At 40.6% G+C, this 20,325-nt stretch overlaps 1 protein-coding gene across 1 annotated transcript in view; it reads right to left on the reverse strand.

Annotated features, from left to right (window-relative positions):
* FMN2 (formin 2) overlaps positions 1-20,325 on the reverse strand; it is a 315,875-nt gene that overhangs the window by 290,459 nt on the left and 5,091 nt on the right. The window contains exon 3 of the mRNA XM_024131954.2: positions 10,807-11,097. Within this exon, the coding sequence (XP_023987722.1) occupies positions 10,807-11,097 (291 nt within the window). The remainder of the gene's footprint in view (positions 1-10,806; positions 11,098-20,325) is intronic.

Below are 20,325 nucleotides of genomic sequence, written 5' to 3' on the forward strand. Positions count from 1 at the left end.
ACATATATACAATGGAATATTACTCAGCCATAAAAAGGAACGAAATTGGGTCATTTGTAGAGACGTGGATGGATCTAGAGACTGTCATACAGAGTGAAGTAAGTCAGAAAGAGAAAAACAAATATCATATATTAATGCATATATGTGGAACCTAGAAAAATGGTACAGATAAACAGGTTTTCAGGGCAGAAACTGAGACACAGATGTAGAGAACAAACGTATGGACACCAAGGGAGTTAAGTGACAGGGCTGGTGGTGGGGTGAATTGGGAGATTGGGATTGACATATATACCCTAATATGTATAAAATGGATAACTAATAGGAACCTGCTGTATACAAAAATAAATAAAATAAAATTCAAAGAAAAATAAAATAAAATATGATACAAATGAACTTATTTACAAGACAATAACAAACTCACAGACATAGGAAAACTCATGGTTACCAAGGAGGGGGGAGGGACAAATTATGAGTATGGGATTAAGAGACACAAACTACTATATATAAAATAAACAACAAGGATTTACTGTATAGCATAAGGAATTACACCCAATATCTTGTTATAACTTATAATGCAATACAACCTGAAAAATACTCACTTTGCTGTACACTTGAAACTAACACAACATTGTAAATCGACTCTACTTCAATTAGAAGAAACCTACTAGCCAGAATTACCTACACCAGCCACCTCTGGCCCCTCCCTCCTGGCTCAGCCCACTCTGCGCTTAATCCCTCCGGAAATTCTCACTGTCGACTCACTCGGACTCCTTAGAAGACTTTCCTCTCACCCTCTGATGCTCCCTCTGTTCTCTCCACCTCACCAGACACGGTCTCTCCAGGACCCTTTCCTGGCTGCTCTGCTCAACAGTGTTCAAGCTCATTCTACGGCCTCCTCTCAACTCTTCCTATTTTCTCTCCTACGGTCTCACCCCAGCTGCAAACGCTCCTCCCCTTAAAACCAGTCAGGCCGCTGTGACTGCATCAGCCAGCAGAGGACGGGAGAAGCGGCATCCCCCTCGGGAAGAAGGAGAGAAATCAAAGAACCTCCAACCAGGCACTGAGAGATTTTTCCTCCAGGTCCCTCAACCTGGACTCAAGGAAGCCTGAAACCCAGAAGCGGGTATCAGAATTGAATGGGGAAGCTCTTGGGGGCAATTTGGCCATGCGTGTCCGTAATCTTTAAAAACTCACCCCTTGACCCAAAAATTCCACTTTGGCAAACATGTCATAGGCCACTATCCAGAGTGATGCATCACAGGATTATTGTGAAGATTAGATGAGATAACACATGTAAAGTGCTCAGCACAGTTCCTGGTACAATAATAAATGGATCGTTACTAGTAATAAAAAAAAAAAGAAACTAAAATGTCCAACTGTAAGGACATAGATAAAAAAGGATAGCTTTATATAGATGACAGCTTACTATACAGCTGTCAGTAGTCATGTCAGTATAGAAAGAATAATGACTCAATTAAACACATTGAATATACGAAAAGGAATAAGAAAAGTAAAATCAATAGATGTCACTGGAGAATGCTAGTGCACCAATAGCCACTGATAACAGAGAATTAATGGGAAATAAATAAAGCATTTAATCTGCCTTTCCAGTACAAACTGGATTTGGGGTTAATAATCATACCTCGTAATTAAAGTTTTCAGTACAGGAAAATTCCAGCCAAAAATGCAAAGAAATGACAAAATTAGAAAATTGCAATCCCTAATGGTTCACTTAATGAATAGATGGGAAACCCATTATAAAAAGGTCAACTGAAAAATCTGCAAAGAAGACATCAAGCTGTCATCCCCAAACCCACAAGTCATTCAGAGTCAACATAAGGAGACAGGTAAACCTGGTGAGCCCCTCGAAGGGTGGGGGGGGGGTGTACTGTAAAGTCCACAGCACTGCCCAACAAGCTCCCATGCTGTCTCTCCAGGAAGAGAGAAAAGAGGCCCAAGCATGGGTCACACCATGTCAGCCTGGACTTATTCTTGCCCAGGGTTTCAGACAGTCTGTGAATGCCTAGTTAACAGACTAGTGTTGTCTGTTGGGGTTAGGGCTACCCTAACACAAACCCTAATTCTATGTGCCTTCAATATAATGATGCCATTGTGGCATATTAAAAAGTACATTTTTGAGATGCAGACTTAAGTATTTGAGATTCACATAACATGATGCCAGGAATTTGTCCAAATTAGTCCATTAAAAAAGGGTGGTGAGGGGTGGAGGTGATGAAGCTATTACAGGGTAAATAATGCTGATAATTATGGGAGGTGGGTGGTGGTCCCATGGGACTTCATCACACCTCTGCTTTATGTATGACCAAACTTTAACAATTAATATCTTCAATCATGTTATTAAAAAGGTTTAATGGCATGGAACAATATGTCAAAAATATTATGTGAAATACTCAAGATACACAGCTTAACAAGGTATGCTCCTGATTCTGCAAAAATAGCAGACACGACTTCGCTTCTTAAAGAGTCAAATCACTGCAGTAGGAATATGACAAGTTTTTGTTTTTTGTTTTTTCTATGACCTGCACACCAGCTGGACTGAACTGAACTCCCCTTCTGACCAACAGATGTAATTTGACCAGAGCGGGGGGAACAGACAGAGACACGAGCTTCTGTTTTGCTTCTTGCACTAATGGCTGGGGATTTAATTGGCCCACACTGGCCCCAACAGACATCGGAGGCCTTGTACCTAAACTGGGGAGAACGGGCTGACCTAAAGCTTCTGGACCCACCCTTCCTTCTTCACCATACAAACCAGCTCCTGTGACCAGGAAACACAGGTTCCAGGGTCCCACCAGCACCCCCCTCCCTACCCCACCTCCTACCCCATGTGACACACAGTTGGGGTGCCAACTCCTGGGCCCCTCACTCTGTCCTGGGTCACAGCACCTGTTTCTAGACAGGATGTGTTGACCACACCAACAAATGAAAATACTGGCCCTAGAATATGAATAAGCATAACTTATTCTAAGTGCTCAGCTTTTTAAACTTCATTTTACTTTGTATTTTCATTTGTTATTTAATCAACGATATTTACTGAGCTCTTACTGTATACAAAGCAGCTCTAAATCAATTTTCCAAAAACCGACTTGATAAATGAAATAACATTCATCCAATGACAGTCAAGGAACTTACTAACCACAAATGCTCTGATTATTTCTGAACTAATCCTCTGTCCCTCCTCCCATATGTCCTTACACACTTAGTAAACTTCAGCATGTGGAGCTGCTTTGCACTCATACTACAGTATCCCCACAGGGTTGGTTCCAGGACACCCTCAGTACCAAAATCTGCAGATACGCAAGTCCCTTGTATTAAAGGGCCTAGTATGTGCATATAACCTACACACATCCTCCCTTTAAACGTCTATATTACTTAATACCGAACACCATGTACATGCTATGTAAATAGTTGTAAATACAATGTAAATGCTATGTAAACAGTTGCCGGTGCCCAGCAAGTTCAAGTTTTGCTTTTTGGAACATTCTGGAATTTTTTTTTTAATATTTTCAACCTGCAGTTGGTTGAATTGGTGGATGCAGAGAACGCGTGGATACAAAGAGCTGACTGTAGCTATAAATACTCCTCTTGCACTGCTAAGCAAATATCACAGGGCTAAACATGAAAACAACAGCCAGGGGACAGTCCTAAAGGACTATTTACCATCACAACAAATTTTCTCGCACAATGAAGTAAAACCATCAGTCTCTGCACTGGAGTTCTGTCGGGTGGGTGAGCAGTGACACTATAAAAAGCAGAAAACCTTTTACTTGGCTAGAACTATACCATGTAAAAGGCACATCTATATCTACTGTCAGCTTTGAAAAGTAGAGCAAGAATTTATCCCCGTGATTTCAAAGAAACCAACTGAAGAACGAAAAGGTTCTAGAATCTGCCTGATGTCCTAAGACCAGAAAGTGGCAGTGCCAGAACTGGACACACACTCTGCTCTCCTAATTTTTATTCCAGGCGTCTTCCACTTCTGGGTGGGCCAGCAACTCTGGGAAAGGCTTCTGACCAACATTCTGTGCTAAGATATAAAAGACAGAGACCACGAGGTCTGTGCCCTGCAAGGGCTCACGAGCTAGTCACAATGACCAAAGCTCCAGAAGGAATATTTTACATGCACTCTATTTAGAACATGCTCTCTTAACTAAACATCCTCAGTGGAAATGGCGGCAGGGGGCGGGGGTTGTTGGCAGCAAGGACAAGATACAACCAAGCACTTAGGAGTCTATCATTTGCCAGAGAATGTCCTGGCCCACCAAGAATTTCATCACGAGGAAAACATGCTCCGTGTCCTTAAGAGCAATAAAACAGGACAATGTAGGCAGGACACCCATGCAGAAAAGACACAGAGTAATCGTGATAACACAGAGCAGAGAAAGCCTCTGGCTTCTTCTCCATCTACCGGAGAAAATAAAGTATCTAAACAGGAAGAGAAACTTTTAATACGTGGAGACAGCAGGAGACTTTTTTTCCCCTAGCCTGGATAATGCATGTAACTTTTCTGTTTTTATTGTACTTTTTGTCATTACTAGGATTAAATAACTCAGTGACAACCCACCACTTAATTTTCAGCATTTTGGAGCCAGAAGAAACCTTAGTGATTATTGGCCTCAATCCTCCGATTTTGCCTGAAAACAAATCAAGGCCCAAATATTTGAGTAACATCCCAGGTTATACACGGGGGAAGGCTAGGTGTGAGTTTTTATGTTATTCTATGTCCCATAATATCACTAATTTATAATCATCTGTTTTTAATTTATATTTTAACAGCCTAGAAACATATAATGGGTATTTCTCCTTTTGTGTATGCTTTCATGGTTGAAGGATGAACAACGTAATTGCTATATTCTGAAAGGCATCAACATAAGTTTTTGTTTCTACAGGCCACATATCTTACACAAAATAAGAATCAAACAGAAGTCTCATTATGTTAAACTTTTTTCTGACTTTATAGCTCAGACATATCTAATAAATTTCTCCTGAAATCCTATATTATCTAACAGTTGAAATAATAAGAGGAAATGAGGTTGTGGACCAGCAAGTCCACAGTTAGACATTAATGATAATTGCTTAAGTGTATGATGGAGCGAGCAGAGAGAGATCACGTATTACGTACAGATCATCATATACTGCTGACCTCTGCGGGATAAATAATAGAGACACGGCCAAGTACAATCGAGTGGAAATTAACATGTCTAGTGTCAGATCCACAAGACTACACGTTTCACAGTGAGTGAAGGGGTCTCAGGAGTATTAACATCTAGAACTTTCTCGAGGAAACAAGGCCCGCATGTGGTCAAATGGCTGGACGTGTCACAGGAGGTGCAAGGACCCAGCTGGGCCCACCCCCAGAGACAACACCACAGCTCACCAAGGGCTCCGCACACGGTCGCAAGCTCCCTGCACCCCAGGCTCAGAGCCCACCAAGCCCACAGACAGGGCTGGTCCAGACGCTCTCACAGGAAGACGCCCGTCCTCAGGCTCCAAACTCCAGGGAAGGAAGGGAGACAGATATTTTAAACTTTATAAAACTCTACAGACTGGGTACAGATTTGCTGATGGTCTACCTGAGTCCTTAACAGTAAGTGCCTGTAATGCATCTTCACATCCGTTTTGAAGAAGCTGACTGCTCTGTGTGGTGACCTGGGACTCGTGTGTGATGCATCTTGGTTACCTGACACTGAGAGTATGGAGAATAGCAGTAAAAAATATGCTCAGCATCAACTACAATAAAACATCACACAGAGACAGAGCATTCAAAAGTGACTCGGTGTAGAGAGCTCTGACGACAGTCACTGCACAGTCTACTCAAATTTATATAAATTTAAAGCTCAGTTTTGGCATCCATCAAGGCTTTTGGCGGGGGGAAGAGAAAAAAGAAACTATGCAACTTCAGTTGATCAAGGACTGAAATACAACAAGAACAAGCTGAGAAATTTAATCAAATGAATCTAATAAAATCACCCAAGTAATATCATGGGACATATGTGACAGTGACAACGAACCCCTTTTCAGGACCTATGTTAGATTACGGATCTCTCTGGTAATTTCTTCAAAGATTGTGAAACAAATCAAACTTCAAAGGAAAAAATTATAGAAATGTCAAAAGGAAAAGTGCTTTAAAAATTAATTTCAGTCTATTATGTTAAATCCATAAAAGTGAGTCTAATAAATGGCAGCTTTAAAATACCTCTGGCTGAAGAGTTTTTTACATATTTAAAGCAGTCCCAAATAAAAGGAACGAGACACACAGACCATCGCAGCTGCTCTGAGCTTTTGAAGTCAAACATCACTGACTCTTCTAGTTGGAAGGAAAGTCAGTGGTCAAGTTCAGCCTCTCCAGGGTTGTGGTCACATCAGTAGATCTTCAACCAGCCTCTGAACATCTCCAGTAAATAGTGAAATCGCCCCTCCCAAGACCAGCGGTTCCAAAGCAGCACCCTCTTTGAGGGACGCCTCCCTGACGCTGAGCGAATCACACACAGTGTTAGCAAATCTAGCTCCTCCGTCCCAGACACGTTCGATCTCCTTCTTCAAAATCAATCTCAGGCTTAAAATCTGTCCTGGTCAATGGAGAGCCGTAGAATAATTCTGAGAAGAGCATTAAGAACTCTCCTGGAAAGAAGGGGATGAGTTTTGTTTTGTTTTGTTTTTAATTTTGGAGGTATATTTTAACAGGGGTTAGTGACTGGAGGGTCTGAGGAGGAAATGTGAGGAACTTGCTATCTTTACACCTCCCAGACTTCTGGCTGAGGAGACTGGGTAGAGGGCTGCGCAGATGCTGTTACCACCCACCAGGCAGGCAATGAACAAGGGAGCAGGGTGGCTTTGGAGGACAGAGAAACTCAGCGTGGACCGCCTCCCACAGCCCATGTCAAGATTTTTTCAAGGCAACAGGAAATCTGCGTCTGAAATTCACAGAGAGACCTGAACCGTGCAGTCATCCACATTCAGGGAAAGGGTTCCCAAGGATGAATGTTCAGATTGACTAAGCATGAAGCCCTGGGGAAGCAGCATGTACTTAGCAAGGGTCCGGTGGAAGAAGAGGACCAGGAGAAGGTAACAAAAGCCAGCCCAAAACAAAGGAGGCAAACCAGGAGAAGCAGGTAGTAGAAACCAAGGAATGTGGGGTTTTCTGTTTGGATAAAATACACAGTGGTTTAAATGATGTTTTTGAAGCATTTTTTTTAATTAGACATTTTTATTAATGTTGAGTGTGAAACACAACCTACTAAATTAGATTAATGATGTTTCTGGATTTTAGGATTATACCTTCTCCCAAAGAGCACAGATTCACAAAGATTGATAATATGTAAGCCCAAAAAGAGTCACAGTAATTTCAAAACAATCTACACAATGTACACTATGTTCTATGATTGTTTCAATTATTTTGCTGTAAACAAAAATAAAAGGACTGCCTTTAAAATCCCATATGACTACTGCGATATTGTGATTTATAATAAGAAATATGTATTTGGTCTTTGTCCAATTTCTGGCACAGAGCTTCTAAAACCCTTGGCATTTCCTCAAAAATATGATGAGTGAAAAAAGTCAGCATCATTGGTTGCAAGCGGTGGGGTCAAGTAGGGAAGACTGACAGCCAAGGAGCTTGAGGGAACTTTTGGAGGTGATAGAAATATTCTGTTTTCTGAAATATTCTGTTTTCTGATCGAGGTGGAAGATTATGTATGGGTTTATACATTTGCCAAATTTATTAAACTGTACACTGACAATAGTGCATGTTGTTGTATATAAACTATACATCAATAAAATTTACTTTAGAACTATCTGAGCTTAGAATGATTTCTAGCCTATAATTAGACATCCAAATTTCCAGTAGTTATGAAGGTGAAATAAAGACATTTTTAGATATAAAAGGGCTCAAATATTTGCACGGTGTATTCACCTTCTCTAGTTAAGGTCCTAGAGAATATACTTCAGCAAACAGGGAGAAAACCAAAAAAGAGAAACTTACAGGGGTCCAGGGGAAACAGAGGATCTGCAAGGAGGTCCAGTAATGATAGGTGATCACCAAGATTAGAGAATAACCAATGTAGATTGGAGCAGGGGGCCTGAGTCCTCTGGAAAGGCGGCCTCCAGGGGAAAAAATAAGTTTATCTCTTACAGTTTATAGGGAATATTAAAGATAGATTTAAGTCAAAAATGTTGAAGCAGCTGAAAAATTCTCCTAGAAAAGCAGGAAAATGAAAAAAAATAATAATCATTGTTAACTCCAGGAAATAGAAAGCATGATATAAGAAAGGACGTTTGAACATAGTACACGGTATGACTTTGCAGTGACTACTATTTGCATAGTCCTAAGAATCTAAATATTAACTTTTTATTTTATAAAAATCTGTGATCTCTGTTACAGAATTGGGGGCACAGGAGATAATAAGAGAGGTAGGTGTGAGAAAACTAAAACCCCATCTATCATGGTGGAGAGTTGGAAATCTAAAATGGAGATATTTTAGAAATAATTAGGCAAATGCCAAAGAAAACTGCTACACAAGTTGTGAATCGTTGCCTCTGTTGAAAGGGGAGTAATCAAAGGATGAGAAGGGGCAAGACAGGAAACTGCTTTTAGCCATGAAAATTAAAGTTAATACAAAATAGAAAATGTCTTCTAGCTCTAAAAAATAAAGAACAAAAAAAAATAAAACCCTTGGACTTTCCTAAATGATTGGAGCAAAAAAGGTGTCTTGATATTCATAACAAGCCCCTTTCAAGTACACTGAGTTTACGTTAATGCAGTGACTTTTGGAAGCACTTAAGGATGGGGGCTGGTTGTCAAGGGAACCAACCCTGTCATTAGAGTTGGAACATTCAGTCCCACCTCTGACCTCCAGGGAGGAAAAGGGAGCAGAGCTGGAGACTGATTCAATCACCAATGGCCAATGATTTAATCAATCAAGCCTGTGTAAATAAGCCTCCATAAAAACCCAAGGGGACAGGGTTCAGAGAACTTCTGGGTCAGCGAACAGGTGGAGATTCAGGGACAGCGGTACCCAGGTGCTCCATGCCCTTTGCCCATACCTTGCCCTGTGCATCTCTTCCATCTGACTCTTCCCGAGTTATATCCTTTTATAATAAACTGGTAATCTGGAGAGTGAAATGCTTCTCTGAGTTCTATAAGCTGCTGTAGAGAATTAATTAAACCCAAGGAGGGGGCTGCTGGAACCTATAAGCTGCTCAGTCAGAAGCCCAGGTGACAACCTGGACCTCTGACTGGCATATGAAGAGTGGGCAGCCTTGTAGGACTGAGCCCTTAGTCTGAGGGACCTGACACCATCTCCAGGTAAGCAGTGTTGCCAGAATTGAGTTGAATTGTAGGACACCCAGCTGGTGTCCCAGAGAACTGCTTGGTGAGGTGGGGAAAAAACCCACACATCAGAGTTAGTGTTAGAATCATAGCTGTAAACCACAGATATGACTAATTAACCTTTAGGTTTAAAAAATATTCATAAAGGAGATCCCATAATACTTACAACTGAAAGACAATGAAAACATTTCTTTACCCCAACAATAACTAGAAACAATTCAAAAGTAAAATACTGTTCCCATTAGCAATGAAACATATGAAGCACCCAGAAACTAGCTCAGCAAGGAAAACACAAACCCTCCATTAAAAAAGTCCAAAACTCTATTAAAAGGACATAAAAGATGATCTGAATAAATGAAGAGGTCTTCCACAGTCTTGGATGACATTATTAAAATGACAATAGTCCTCAATATAATCTACAAATTTAATAAATTGAACACCATCAGGACTTGTTAAAAACCTCAACCACTTAATTTAAATTTATATAGAAAACTATAAGCCCATCAACAGCTAAGTCCTGATAATGTTTAAACTGTGAAAAAGGGGATACTTCTCCTCCACGTAATGAGACATACTGCAAAGCACATTTATGAGAGCTGTTTGGTACCCACTGAAGACAGAAAAACCCCAATGCAAGGAAGAGAACAGACCCTCAGACAGGGTATGGGAATGATATAAAGACGGCATTAAACATCCATGAGTAAAAACTGTTTAGTAGACGATGTTGAAAACTTTGCTTTGCCATGTGTGTCACACCACATGCTCAAGAGGACTCTGGACAGAGCAGATATTTAAATGTAGATGGTGAATCGATAACACTATAAAAGGCTGGGGAGGAGAGAATGTTGGTGACCTCGGCCTAAGAACGGATTTCTTAAATGAGAAGAAAATAGCACAAACCACAGATGAAAAATAGATCTGATTATGTAAAGATTAAGTATTTCTGTTCAACAAAGGACACAACAAATTTTAAAGAGGGATGAAATGCTAGGGGAAGATATTTATAACATCAAAAATTGATTCTAGGGCTTCCCTGGTGGCACAGTGGTTAAGAATCCGCCTGCCAATGCAGGAGACATGGGTTCGATCCCTGGTCCGGGAAGATCTCACATGCCGCGGAGCAACTAATAAGCCCGTGCGCCACAACTACTGAGCCTGCACTCTACAGCCTGTGTGCCACAACTACGGAGGCCCACGCACCTAGAGCCCATAATCCGCAACAAGAGACTCCACGACAATGAAAAGCCCGCGCATAGCAACGAACACCCAACGCAGCCAAAAATAAATAAATTAAATTAATTTATTTTTTTTAAAATTGATTCTATATGTCAAAATTTCAACAACTACATAGAACTGAATCCACTCCAAACAGTTTAAATAGCAAGAGACTCACGGCAGGGTATTCCTTGTCTTAACAGAGTCTTGGAAGGGCTGAAGACAAAGTAGAGACCACTCACCGAGCCATGACTGAAAACCAGGCCACCAAAGCAGTGGCCGCTCTTCTCTGATCTAAGGCCTGGGTCCCAAGAGCACACTTGGCTCCCAGGTCAGGAGGCCTCCCAGCTGGGCCACCCCTGCTGCCAGCCCAAAACTGGGCTGTACCCGCCAGGGCCACACCAGGGCCTGTGGGAACTGGTGCCTGGACACCAGGCCTCTGCTTGGCTTGGAAGAGCAAACAGCAGAGGTCAATCCTGGGCCCTGTCGAGGTCTTCCAGCCGTGGCACGAATTCATCCAACCTAAACGACACCTTAAACACAACCCCCAAGGGACTCTGAGAAACATCACTTTTACAAGAGCTTATAATGTAAGGAAAGAAGACCAGAAGGGGGTTTAGCAATGCTCCATCACATCCTCAACACTGGTAATAGAGTCGCATCTGGAATACACAGAGAACCTCTGTGACCAAACAAGAAAAATCAGGAAACCCTATAGAAAAGGTACAAAGATATGAACAGGCAATTCACAGAAGAGTAAACGCAAACAGCTAAAAACACACAAAGTTTTTCTCAAAGGCATTAGCCATCAGATAAATACAAAGTAAAAAGTAAAACAATGACACACCACTTTCTCATTGGATTAGTAAAAATTCAAAAATTAGATAAAAGCTGATTTGCTGTGCTGGCGAGTATAAACTGGGAGAAACATTTAAAAAACTAAACTGGCAGTACCCAGACAAATTAAGTAAATTTTCATTTTTTTGACCTAGCAATCTCACTCCTGAATATACATTCCAGAGAAGTTCTCACACAGGACCCGTGTGGGAATATTAATCACAGTGCTGTCTGTGGTGGCATCTAGACGTCCACCCTGGTGGATGCGGAAATCAAAGGTAAGGACCATCCAGGGCCACAATACACACCTCCAGGGTCGAGACTCACATACAACAGATATGAACAGTGTCCTTGGGGCTGGACGACCCAGAGGAACTCTCACTCTTTGTAACAGAATAAAGCAGTAAGAAACAACCCACCTGATAAACATTCACCAAGAAAAATCTGTACATTTTTTTCCCAAAGGCTCCTGAGTTAAAAAAAAAAAAAAAAAAAAAAAAAAGCAAAAGAATGAAGTCTACAATTCAGACTGTATAACAGAAAATTAAATACACACAGAAATACTACACACTTTACAAAACTACATACAATTTTAAGGATATCAATCAAACACATAAAAGCAGTTCCCTGCATCCATGAGGGAGGTCAGAATAGGAAATGAAAATACAGAAAATAAATCCAAGGCCAACGTGAAGAGCTCTGCATGTACTAACAATGACCTCAGGGTACCAATAAATGTGCACTTCTTTCCTCAAGACCAGGGAGAGAGTGTCAGAAAGACCTAGAACTACTAGGGAGAGAATGAGGTACCTGAAAAAGGGACTCGGAACATTGAAGACGGGGTGGGGGGGGGGACAGAGACTAAGCAAGGGGAGAAAAACTGCAGCACAGTAAATAATAATATACAAAAGTGTGTATGTAAGAGGGTGTGGAGGAAAGGGAACCCTCCTCCACTGGTAGTGGGAATGTAAATTGTGCAGCCACTATGGAAAACCATTGTGGAGGTTCCTCCGAAAACTAAAAATACAACTACCATATGATCCAGCAATCCCACTCCTAGGCATACATCCCAAGAAAAACGTGGTTTGAAAGTATACATGCACCCCAATGTTCATAGCAGCACTATTTACAACAGCCAAGACATGGAAGCAACCTAAGCGTCCACTGACAGATGAATGGATAAAGAAGATGTGGTACATATACACAATGGAATGTTACTCAACCATTAAAAAGAATGAAATAATGCCATTTGCAGCAACAGGAATGGATCTAGAGATTATACTAAGTAAAGTACAGAGAAAGACAAATATCATACGATAACACTTATATGTGGAATCTAAAAACAATGATACAGGGGCTTCCCTGGTGGCACGGTGGTTGGGAGTCCGCCTGCCGATGTAGGGGACGTGGGTTTGTGCCCCGGTCCGGGAGGATCCCACATGCCGCGGAGCGGCTGGGCCCGTGAGCCATGGCCACTGGGCCTGCGCGTCCGGAGCCTGTGCTCCGCGGCGGGAGAGGCCACAGCGGTGAGGGGCCACGTACCGCAAAAAAATAAAATAAAATAAAAATAAAAAATAAAAACAATGATACAAATGAACTTATTTCCAAAACAGAAATAGACGCACAGACATAGAAAACAAACTTATGGTTACCAAAGGCGATAGCAGGGGGAGGGGTAAATTAGGAGTTTGAGATGAACACATGCATACTATGATATATAAAATAGATAAAGACCTACTGTATAGCACAGGGAACTATATTCAGTATCTTGTAATAAACTATAATGGAAAATAATCTGAAAAAGAAAACATATATATGACTGAATCACTTTGCTGTACACCTGAAACTAACACAACATTGTAAATCAACTATAGTTTGATTTAAAAATGGTTAAATAAATAAAATTTTTAAAAAATTTTAAGTATATATATACAATATATAATCATGTATACATAATATGTTGTATTTTTATATACACATGTAGTGTATATGAACTTTAGTCTCAGGGCAAGAGGGAACCACTGAAATGTTTCTACTCTGGGACCGGCCAGTTCATCTTTGTATTTTAAATAGTGGACTCTCTTGCCTTGTAGAGAATTACTGGAAAAGAGCCAGACTGAGGACAGGGAGAACATTTAGGATCTCAATGTTGGATAATATGTTCTAGGAAATGTAGAGGCAATGGGAATAGAAATTAGAAGACTTATCAAAGAGAAATTTAAGAATAGAGAAAATGGAAGGACTAATTGAGGTCAAGTTCAAGTATGAGAAGGGTGAAAAAACCAAGGAGTGTGGCAAGGCTGGACAGCCAAGCCTCGGTTGGGAATCCCAGGAGACAGGTATTTAGAGGGAGGGAAAAGAGTAGGTACAGTGACCCATTAGACACAGTGACCCTCCTAGACCTGTGACAGCTCAGTAGGACGAGCCTGATGCAGAAGGGAGGGGGCCAGAGGTGCAGACTGCTGTCCACTGGATCTAGGCGGTGATGAAGCCAGGAGGCCACATGCTCAGCTTTTATTATCACGAAGCAGATGGTAGTGAAAATGATCTGTGAATTTAGAGTCAAGTGAGGCTCCTTAGAGAAATCATCCAAGTCAGAGATAAAAGGCTTCCAGAATCACCCCTTCACTTACATCACATTTTCAGCCCAGAGACAAATGTCTCTCCACCTAAATCACTGCAGTTCTTATTCAGCCTTATTCGCCCACCAACAATATATTGGATCCAAAGGAGTCAACACATTTTTAATTTTTCCAAGAACAAAATAAAGACACATCAAGCCCTATATCCTGAAGTAAACTGCCAGGATACTATCCAAACATTTTACACCCTCAAAGCCGTTTAACCAAAATAGCACAGCAAGGACAGTGAGAAATAATTGCTGAACATCCTGGGTAGCTGCAAAATGTAATACCTCCCAAGGAAAAACCACATCCCTCACCTCTCCAAGCAGCAAGTGCTGGTCTATAGCTTTGAAACGTGCTGGGTGGGGGAAATTATCTACAAGTACATGTTTGCAAAAACCATCTCTATTGTTACCCCATTGTTTTCATTACTCTTGTCAAAGATAAGACTTGTATGTTAATAATGAAGAGACTCATGGCTTCCAAAACTTTCCACAGAGTATTCAAATGCATTTATTTGGAATCCTGAAATAGTTCCTTTCTAGCCCATTTGCTTCTTAATGAGCTTGAACAAGCTGCACTACTTTAAGGCCAATAAAACTTTTTTTAAAAAAGTAAAATACTTAAAAGCTCTCAAAACCTTTTATCTGTCTAGTCTCTTCAGAAAATTTCATGTCAACGCAAACTTCTAAATGAAATACCATGCACTCATAAAAGTTATTTAAGTAAGCGTATAAAATAGTATGGAAAATTGAGGACAAAACCAATATATTAAAGTATACCGAAATAATTTATAAGAATTAGTACTACTACTTTTACTGAGAAGTTTAAACTAAAAGGAAAAATGCAAAGCCTATAGCCCATTCAAGAATCGGAGACTCTTATTGTCCTTAGATAATGAATCTAAGGATTTCCTCAATGGATGTGGTGTCACTATTAGAATTTGGAGTGTATTTAGGCTCCACACACTCTAAATCCTTGGGTGTAACATCGAACAACACAGCCTTCCCTTCTGTAGATTCCATAGAACAGGTCCACCATCCACCATATCCGCAGTCACTACCCTGGTGTACAAAAGTTTACAAGGTCCCAAGTGCACATCAGATAACAGCTTTCCAACCAACCCAAATCCCCTTTAGCATCAATTAACAACCGATCAAAACCACCAAGGTCTTACCACCAGCTAGTACCGATGCCCAGAGCATCTTTACTCCACAGTAAAAGTGGATCCTCCTACATAGGGATTTTCTTCCACTCTAACAGTAAAGTTTTAAATATGCAAAGTATCATTATCTGGAGAAAAGGATAACTCCTGGAACCATCACTCCTATAGAACTGCAGGGATGGATAAGACTTGGAGGAAGCAGCTTCCCAACAGGATTACACTCACTTTTGCAACCTGGGAAACCAGGGCACTAAGAGGAGGTAAGAAATTATTGCCCCGTTTTACAGGAAACCAGTAGGATACTTAAAAAGGGAGGCCGAGGAAAGACTTCTCAGCCTGCACTCCTGCTGCAGTGCTGCTCTGTGTGTATAAAACCACAATTTAAATAACACAGAATTCTTCTCCACACATGTGCACTAGATCATGGGTTGGCCAAAAAGTGCCTTCGGTGTTTAAGTAAAAATAAAACACACATTTTTCATTTTCACCAAGAACTTTATTGAATGTATTCATCTTTTTTTGTTCCATTACCTTCTGACATTTTTCTGGCAACTTCATAATTCCACCTTCCCAAAACTTTTTATCTTTTTGAGCAAAGAACCGTTCCAGGTGCCTTTTACAGTCTTCCAGGGAATTGAAATTTTTTCCATTGAGAGAATTTTGTAAAGAATTCTTGTTAAAGAAATAAATGGAAATCTGAAGGTGCAGTGTCTGGTGAATACAGCAAATGAATCAGAACTTCCCAGCCAAACTGTAACAGTTTTTGCCTGGTCATCAAAGAAACATGTGGTCTTGCATTATCCTGATGGAAGATTACGCATTTTCTGTTCAAATTCCGGAAGCTTTTCGTCGAGCACTGCTTTCAGTTGGTCTAATTGGGAGCAGTACTTGTTGGAATGAATCGTTTGGTTTTCCAGAAGTAGCTCATAATAAAGGACTCCCTTCCAATCCCACCATATACACAACATCACCTTCTCTGGATGAAGACCAGCCTTTGGTGTGGCTGGTGGTTCGTTTCGCTTGCCCCATGATCTCTTCCGTTCCACATTGTTGTACAGCATCCACTTTTCACTGCCCATCACAATTTGTTTTAAAAACAGAACGTTTTCATTACGTTTAAGTAGAGAATCACATGCGGAAATACGGTCAAGAAGGATTTTTTTCTCACTTAACTTCTGTGGAACCCAAACATCAAAGCGATTAACATAACCAAGCTGGTGCAAATGATTTTTAACGCTCGATTTGGATATTTTGAGGATGTCAGCTATCTCCCGCATGGTATAACGTTGATTGTTCTCAATTAATGTCTCAATTTGATCGCTATCAACTTCAACTGGTCTACCCAACCTTGGAGCACCATCCAGTGAGAAATCTCCAGCAAGAAACTTTGCAAACCACTTTCGACAGGTTCCATCAGTCACAGCACCTTCTCCATACACTGCACAAATCTTTTTTTGTGTTTCCATTGCATTTTTACCTTTCTTGAAATAATAAAGCATAATATGCCAAAAATGTTTTTTCTTTCATTTTCAATATTAAGATGGCTAAACAAAAATTCACCAATTTTGATAACTTTTTTAAAATGCACGCTGATATGACAGCTGTCACATACAATCTAACAAAATTGTTTCGAATGAAGTTAGAGACAACTAAGTGCTACCAGAGCCATGTTATGGAAAAAACCGAATGAACATTTTGGCCAACCCAATACCACTAAGACCCTTCTGCCTGAAGTATAGAAAGAGACCCAGGGAATTCCCTGGTGGTCCAATGGTCACAACACGGGGCTTTCACTGCTGTGGGCCCGCGTTCCATCCCTGGTCAGGAAACTAACATCCCGCAAGCTGTGCAGCATGGCCAAAAAAAAAAATACTACTAATAATAAAAATTTTAAAAATAAAAAAAAGAAACAAGGAGTAATATAATTAATTATACTATAAGTAGTAGGATAATTATAAAATAATTATTATAAAAAATTATTCTATTTTTAATAGAAATTATTCTATTCTCCCTGAAAATAAAAAGGACTATTTTTGGCCCATTGCAGCTCTGGCATAACAAATAATAAAGGCTCCAGTGGGTCCAAGGTACGATGCACAGAGGAATGGCAGTAATTTTCCCACCCAATCAACGCCTCCAGGTACATCCTTGACGAGAACGAAGATACAAAGGTTTCCCTCTCTCTCTCCCACAGTGGAGCAGGTATCAAAGGACAACACTTCTCTGGCATGGTCAGCATCTTCTTCTAAGAATCCAATAACTGTTATCTTTTGCTCTTATCATTCTGACGTTACAATACCTCGATTTACTAACTACCATTTCAAATTGACTAGAAGTTTCATTTTCCATGTATTTATATATTTAATATTTTTAAAGCCTCAGAAAGGGCTTCCCTGGTGGCGCAGTGGTTGGGAGTCCGCCTGCCGATGCAGGGGACACGGGTTCGTGCCCCACTCCGGGAGGATCTGGTGTGCCGCAGAGCGGCTGGGCCCGTGAGCCATGGCCGCTGGGCCTGCGCGTCCGGAGCCTGTGCTCCGCAACGGGAGAGGCCACAACAGTGAGAGGCCCGCATAGCGCAAAAAAAAAAAACCTTAGAAAGTTTTCAATCACTGAAATCATATCCAAAACTATCAAGTCACAAGGCAGTACATATTTGTTTCTTCCTAATGGTCCCTTAATTCTAAATTTCGTTAACATCAGGTTGTTACTTATAATGCAAACGCAAGAATGAAGGGAATAATGAAATTTTCCTCTTCTTTCATTACCAACAAAATTTATATTTGGAAGCTTAGAGTTACTGCATTATCATTGCTATGTTAAAATCAATCCACAAAAATCAGAATAGATGTTCTCTCAACACAAATTCCACCAAAGTATCATTCTACCTTCACCACTGAGTCAATCACACCTCAATGAAAATAATTAATTTCCACCACCCAAAAATGTTAGTAACTTTCCAACTTAAATTCAACTAGTTTTAGTTACAATAGATAATCCACTCCCCTGTTTGAAGAAAATGGTGAACAAGTTTCATAAAGGCCTCAATGTGCTCAGTGTCCACCTTACTGACTGGCACACAGCGGGCGCGGAGTAGGTACTCGCAGAGGACAGACAGGAGTGGGTGATGAATGGACAGAATCAGGTGAGCAGGCAAGGAGAAAGTAAAAGCATAAGGAAGTGAGAAGGAAGACCTAAAGAATCCCCAAATCCAAGAAGTATACATGATATGATACAGACAGAAAGCACAGAGATGCAGAGATGACCACCAGTCAGGTCCAGCTGGGAAAGATACAAAAGAGGAAATGGGAATTCAATCAGCCTTTTCAGATGCTAAGTCAAGAGAGACAAATTGTGTTACAGGACAGTGAAAACCCTTAGACAAAGGCACAAAGTCAGGGGAATGAAATGCATGTTCATAGAACAGTAAGCAGATTAACTTGACTAAAGTAGAGAGTTTCTGAAGAAAACCATGGGAGATGAAGCTGCAAAGCCAGGTGGGAAAATACTGCGCCTCCTCTACCCCACCCCCCCCTTTAAACACCACCACCTCCTCCTAATCACACAGTCATCCTCCATCATATGCTTTCCTTATCCAAACCCCCAAGAAAACTACAATTTCTGATAAAGTGACAAAAAGGCTTACAGTCATAGAAAAATGCAAGAAAAGAAAAAAACTGATGTATAAACAATTTGCCAAAAAAAAACCCTATTGACTAGAAATATTAATTCTCAACTAGCATCGGATTACATCCTTCCCAGTGTTTATACACAATTTCAGAGTTGTTTTGTTTTGATGTGACAAATTTGGTTTGGACCACTTTGAACAATGTAGTCCATGAAGGCAATAAACTGGACAGATAAGTAAACAGCACCAACTGTGTGCCTTCTATGTACCAGGCAGATTTGTAGGGGCTTTACATACACTATTTAATCGTAATATTAACTTGAAATGATTCCTCCACCTTCATACATATGAGAAAAAATTACTTAAGAGTCACCTAACTGAACAGCCAGCTAGGATGCAGATATACCTAGAATACCAGTAGTTAGAGGAACCACTGTTGCATCACCCAAGGTGTGTGCTCAGCACCTTTTTAATGGAATCAGAAGGAAACGGCGCTAAATGCACCTGCTCAAGTTCATGTACACATGGCTTGTATCCAAATGCCTAAATGCATGAAAAGCCAGGCCAGTGGGGTAAATGACTTCAATCCAAACCACAGCCTTACAGGAACCATGAGAAAGGATGTTTTAGACCAAACTAAAATGATTTGAGAACATTTTAGTTTCCCAGTCCCAGCTTATGCTGCCAAATCTGATTCAGATACAGGAAGCCCAGTAACGCAAGATATAGGGGAAAAGACAGCATTCTTGTAATCCCCTTTCCTGATGCATTACACACAACAGGGGTGATTTCCGACCCTCACTCATTTATTGGTCAATAACTGGACGTCTACACACTGTCAGATGCTACTGCTGGATATAAGACTGCTCCAGGCTCTAAAAAGTTCACAGTCTAATAACTTCACATGAAGTGAGAAATGAAGCAGCATGAGAAAGTCTGTACTCCTAGAGAGGGTCTTCTATTTTGATATAAAAATCAAGATAACCTTTAGAAAAGCCAAAATGAGAGTCACACAATCTAAATTTTAAAGCCCACGCCCTTTATTGACTAGCTAGGGCTCCAAAAGCTCACAGACACACTTCATTTTATGTTATTCACATTAACAGCAGATTTGGTTTTCCAAGTACAGATCCTAGATGGGCCATTGGCTGCTTAATGCCCTGAGGCAAGTTACTTCACTTGCCTGACCCTGGTTGGCTCACTGGGAAAATGAGGATAAATAGCTATACCTCAAGACTATCGTAAGGATTTGAGATAATTATGTAATGCACCAACACAGAGCCTGGCATTTAGTAGAAGTGCAATAAATATAGCTAACATCATAATCACAGGATTCATAAACCAATAACAAATTGATCACAAAAATCAAATTAGAAGTAATGGGGGTGGGGGTGGAGAAGAGACCAAAGACAGCTCTAAGAATCAACAGCTGACAGGAAGGAAAAAGTCAAGAAAACCACACAGATACAAAACCTCAGCAACAGCCAACTGGAGTCACCAGCCTATTACA

This window comes from Physeter macrocephalus, chromosome 20 (genome assembly GCF_002837175.3).
Source record: "Physeter macrocephalus isolate SW-GA chromosome 20, ASM283717v5, whole genome shotgun sequence".
NCBI classification, from domain to species: domain Eukaryota; kingdom Metazoa; phylum Chordata; class Mammalia; order Artiodactyla; family Physeteridae; genus Physeter; species Physeter macrocephalus.